Raw genomic sequence first — 5,628 nt, 5'->3', positions numbered from 1 at the left:
TGAGCCTAGTGTCTAGGGAAACAATGATTATACTTCTACTTGGTGAACAGCTTTATCAAAGATCATGTAAGGGCCGAGGTGTGCCACAGAGGAAAATACTTCCCTTCTGTGCAAAACCCTTAGATTTGGTCCCAAGTTCCACAGCCAAGTAACCAAGCGCCACCAACAAAAGATTAATTTCTCCAAATACTTAAAAGCATTGCTTTTTTTTTTTTTTTTTTTTTTTGAGGTTCAAAAACTTTCCATTTGTTCTAATCTAAAGTGATCTTCAGTGATCAGATTCACACTCCTGGGGTTGCAGGCTACTTTCCTGACTCATCTGAGAATTCCTGCCAGGTCTGTGTTGTAAGCTCAAACTGCTCATGGCTTAGGAGTAAAGCCGTGAACCAGCTGAAAGCAAAGTTTCAAAGCTGTGGGATCTGACAGTTGTTACTAAACATTTGACCTTCAAGTTCTCAAAACCAAAACCAACAAAACAAAACCACCCAAAATCCAACCAACCAAACACAGGTAATTAAAAATATTCCAGAGACTTGCAGTACATCTTTTCAGGAGAGGACACTCAGGCTTGCCTGGCATGAAATTACACATGCCATTCAGCAAGAATCTTAGAGCCATGCTTCAGTCACTTGGAAGTTTCCTAACCATAGTGCACAGGGCCCAGGGAACACAGCTAAACAAATGGTTACTACAGAATGTCCTTTCCACTTTTACATACTAGGACTACATGCTAAAGGCATGTAATGGACTAAAACCTTTCTAAAAGGTTAGACTTTGTGTGGAAGGTTTTGTTTTGAAATAAAGCTACTTATTTATTTTTGTTAATGATCCACCTTCTACTCTGCTCTCCAGGTACTTGTCCAGCTCCGCCTCTTTCTTCACCGCCTCTGCCGAGACTTTGGGTGCACTTGGAAAACAGATCAAAATCACACTCATGTTGTCTCGGCTTCCCTTATACAAGCAGGTGTCGACTACTTCATTGCAAACTTTCTCAAGGTCATCAGTGACTTCAAGTCTGGATCTCACAAAGTCACAGAGCTCTTCGTTCCCCATGACGTCCCAGATGCCATCGCATGCAAGGATGATGAACTGGTCATCTTCTTCAGACCTTTCAATATCATGGACTTCGGGCTCTGGGGAGACAAGCTGCTCTGTGGGACCTTTTCCATGGACACATTTGTAATCGAAATCCCCAAGGGCCCTCGATACAGCCAGAGAGCCATTGACACGCTGAATCATCACTGAGCCCCCTGCATTCTGAATTCGTTCTTTTTCCAGCGGGTTACTTGGTTTATGGTCTTGTGTGAAGAAGTGAACTTTTCTATTCCTACAAAGTAAACCCCTCGAGTCTCCACAGTTAATGAAATAAGTATGTTGGGGAGAGATTAAGACACCCACAGCTGTTGACCCGCTTCTATCTGCACCATGTTTCTTCTCTGACATAACTCTCATGTGTTCATCAATCTCCAGAAACCCTGTTCGGATTCCATTCTTTACGTTCTCCACAGAAGGTGCTCCTGCAGACCCTCTGAAATCCTGGTTATTGGTGATGTGATCTAACAAGTGCTCACAGCAGTATTTGGCAACCTGAGAACCAGCATGCCCATCATATACAGCAAAGAATGACCATGTCTCAAGTCCACTTGGCAAACCGATCACAGCTGTGTGTGCGTCCTCCATTTCGACTCGCCAACCTTGCATGCTGCTTAGGCCATATCGTAACCCATTCCCCTGCCCCTGGGCATTATGCTTCTCCATCTTTGGCTTGTCTAAAAATGCTCCCATTATGACTTGATCCGGAGCAGCCGCGGGCGGGCGGGTCCCTCGGTCGGCCGGGGCGGCGGTGGCGACGGCGGCCGGGCACAGCGTCCCGCGACGGCGGCCGGGCCCGGGCGGAGGAGGGGAGGAGCCGGGCTGGGTCCCGGCCCCCGGGCTCTTGGAGCCCTCGCGGCTCAGATCATCCGGGCGTCGGAGCGGGAGGCAGAGAGCGGGGCCGCGGGAGGCGGAGGAGGCGCCGAGGACTCATCGCTTTCCGCCCCACCTGCCTGGGCCCCCCTCCCCCCGCCCCAGCCACCCGATCCCGAGCTGCAGACCCGGCCGGCGCGGAGACCACGGCGTTCTTCCTTAAATTCCTAATGTTCTTTTGCAATTTTTTTTCAAAAAGACCTCCATGACATGTTGTTGATTCAGGGTGCCCCTACAGTATACCAAGCCTTGAGCAGCTCTTCATGGTGACCACTTCCATGGAAATGCTTCTTCTTTAATTAAAATAGAAAGGTGGAACTATGATGATGTACCGTTCTGGAAAATCTCTCTTACGTTCTAAAAGACAAGAACATTTTCTGAATCTCACAGCCAAAGTTAATAATATACCTTGAGATCACTTAAGACTTAAGATTGCTATTTTACTGTGTACTCAGCCTGTAACCTGGCTGTAAGAGAACAATGTGATAGCCAAACTTACTTGGCTTGGACTTCCCAACCTTTACAACCAAAGATAATGCATAGCTGTAATCTTAAGTTACAAACACTTCCATGCCCCTGACCCAGAAGAGGTATATAACTCGGTAATATAAGAAAATACAGGAGTGGATTACAACCTCCTAAAATCCACCATGAAGGCTGAAGGCATACATTTATGGTTATTTAGCTAATTAACAATGGTATTTGCAGCACTGTTATCTGGGTCAATTTAAGACCTTGTAAAACTCTGTTAGACAAGAGGATCCATGGTTCCTATGAATATGGTGGCCATCCATGCATTCAAATNAAACCAAACTATGGAAGCAGGAATTTTTTCGCCTTCTTAATTTATTCCTTCTCTATGAGATGCTTTCTGTGCAGTTCAATAAAGACAAAATGAAACCCTTTGTCAGAAATTGACAGTCATATGACAGACACATACATATACATAGAGAGAGAAGGGGGAGAGGGAGACAGAGATTGATTCACAAGATGGCCTTCTTCATGCAGGTAGATTCAGACTCATGCTACAAGCAGAAATGAGACAGGAGAAACAGACAGCATAAAATATGGAACTTTTTCAAAGGGAAGTATATTTATTTCTTTCCTTAATAAGACACTGATGCATTATTGGTAACTCTGAAGTTAGCCCCTAATGTGTATAGTCTATGCAGACATGCATGTGAGTTAGGTACCCAGTCACATGTTCTTACATATATTCACATTCCCAAATCCAGTGCTGACTACGGACAAATATCCACACAAATGCATATATTTAGAAATGTTCACTTCCAAGCACATTCACATATTAGCTATTTGATTGTGTTCACACACATGCAAATTTTGAACATGATCACATGTTGTAATAATCCACACAAGAATGATACAGACAACCATGCTGGTTAAGCCAATTAAAAGTATATGAGTCCTTTATTGACTAGTGACCAAGAGTGGGCAAAAACTACAGACTGTAATTTACATCAAAGTTAGATGAGGGCCAGTGTCACCTTGAAACATTAATTTCTGGCAGAATATAGTAATTATTTCAGACATAACATGACAATTATTTTACTTATACTTTCTTCATTTATTTTACTTTAAGTTTGGATAAACATTAATTATTTGGTTAATACATGTGGATCATGGTCAAGGCCATTGAAATCTCAAACTGCCAAGGCAGGCATTACCTTAGTTACTTCGTTTCCCCCATTTCCTTTAGTTATTTTCAATTTTTTAATTTTTATGGAGGAGCAAGTGTTAATTGGGAATCAGGTAACTAAGCAGGGCCCACTCATTAGATATAAAAGGGAAAGACAAGACGACCCATGGTGCTTGTGAGTATGGTAGCCATACATGCATTCAAATCAAACCAAACTATGGAAGCAAGATTTTTTTTTTGCTTCCTTAATTTATTATTTAAAATGGCCAAGTATTTAGATACAAATATGTAACTCATTAAAGAAATCATATAATCTTTAAACATACCTGTTGTTTTTAGATACACAAAGCTAGTAAAATTATCTATTATAGTCCAGGCTTGGATAGCAAATGGAAGTAGTCCTATAGAAAGCATGTGGCTAATATTAACATAAGACCAAAGGGATGAAAGAACATCATGATTCCTATCTCCAAAAGTCTACTGTTGAATTTCTTAAGCTTTATTGTGTGAAGGCCTCCTGCTGGCTTCTAGGTTTCTAACAGTACCAAGGCTTGAGCGAAGGTGACTCAAAGAGGGTGGTCCAGGTACATATTGAAGCTCATTTAATACAAAAATCCATTTTAAACTATAAATATAGTCAGTAGAGAAACTAGAAACCTCATTTTACTGCAGTGTTTTACTTTGTGCATGACTCTGTGTCTCCAAATAGAAAAAGTTTAATGACATTAGAAAAGACATAAGTAATTAGACATATAGCAGTCATTTTTTGTAAGCATGAATAGATCATAATAACCTTGGGAATTTATAAATCTTAATCATCAAATAAATATCATTCTTAAGTCCTATGCTTCATTAAACCTTATATAAGATTTCTACAACTTGGCTTCAAGATTGTGTCTTAATCTGTTATATTTTTATTCTTAGGACAAAATCTCAATTTATCATATGAAGCTTATTCTTCTTCAAAATATTCTTAATCCTTTTTACCAAAAGCATAGCGTCATACTTTATATACTTTTAAAGAACTTTTTCATATCTATTGTTTCTATATTGTTTTCCAAAACCAGAGTTAAATTCAAACTACATAGATTGATGTAGCGAATTAAGATACATTTATACAGACTATTAACTTTTATGTTACAAATGTTAAGCTAGTTTTTGCTGTTTGAAATGTTACAGCTTTTTAATACACACACACACACACACACACACACACAAACACACACAATTTTATATTTCCCAAGAGTAAGAAAGTTTACATTTCAGCAAGACTTTCAATGCTATTGATGACCTTGAATAAACATTTTTTAATAAGAATTAGAAAGGGAAATATTCAGAAAGCTGCACATCTGTAGTTACATTTAACCATTTTAACTTTTGTATAAATGTCTCTCTTGATTGAAATAATTATCAGGTAGTAGAACTGTAAAAAGTAAAATTAATACTTGTTATAAGGTTTATTCTAATGTGTGTAGGGAGTTTCATATCTGAGGTGTTTTTCTGTTTTTTATATTGTTTGTTTGTTTGTTTGTTTGTTTGTTTGTTTGCTTTTCAAGACAGTGTTTCTCTGTATAGCCCTGGCCCTGGAACTCACTTTGTAGACCTGGCTGACCTCAAACTCAGAAATCCACCTTCCTCTGCCTCCCAAGTGCTGGGATTAAAGGCATGTGCCACCACTGCCCGGCCATATCTGAGGTCTTTACTCAGCTTTCCTATGGCTGCATAGGTGGACCCCATCCCCACCCCATTCTTAGTTTTTAGTCTGTATACATGAGTTTCTCTAGAAAACCGTGAGCTTCTTGCAGTTAGGATCTAATTGCACAACCAGCAGAAAGGAGTGACTAGAAGCTCTGAGTGCAGGTCCAATGACCTTACCTATCTCCTCCTTTCTTGGAAGAATGTTAATCGTTATCAAGTTCAGCTGAGATAACTTTAAGCAGGCACAGCTGAGTTTCTTATTTATCACCTCTCTCTCTCTCTCTCTCTCTCTCTCTCTCTCTCTCTCT

At 40.3% G+C, this 5,628-nt stretch overlaps 1 protein-coding gene across 1 annotated transcript; it reads right to left on the bottom strand.

Moving 5' to 3' along the window:
- Nucleotides 1-8: 8 nt before the first annotated feature.
- On the bottom strand, nt 9-1,893 carry LOC110288963 (protein phosphatase 1A). The gene has a single exon (XM_021155187.2). It carries the CDS (start codon nt 1,783-1,785, stop codon nt 805-807), a length of 981 nt encoding a protein of 326 aa, XP_021010846.1. The 5' UTR covers nt 1,786-1,893; the 3' UTR covers nt 9-804.
- Nucleotides 1,894-5,628: the final 3,735 nt, after the last annotated feature.

Source organism: Mus caroli, unplaced genomic scaffold, assembly GCF_900094665.2.
Source record: "Mus caroli unplaced genomic scaffold, CAROLI_EIJ_v1.1 scaffold_15435_U1_1, whole genome shotgun sequence".
Taxonomy (NCBI): domain Eukaryota; kingdom Metazoa; phylum Chordata; class Mammalia; order Rodentia; family Muridae; genus Mus; species Mus caroli.
Note: the sequence above shows the minus strand (reverse complement) of the source record. Positions and strands in the feature narration are given on the sequence as shown.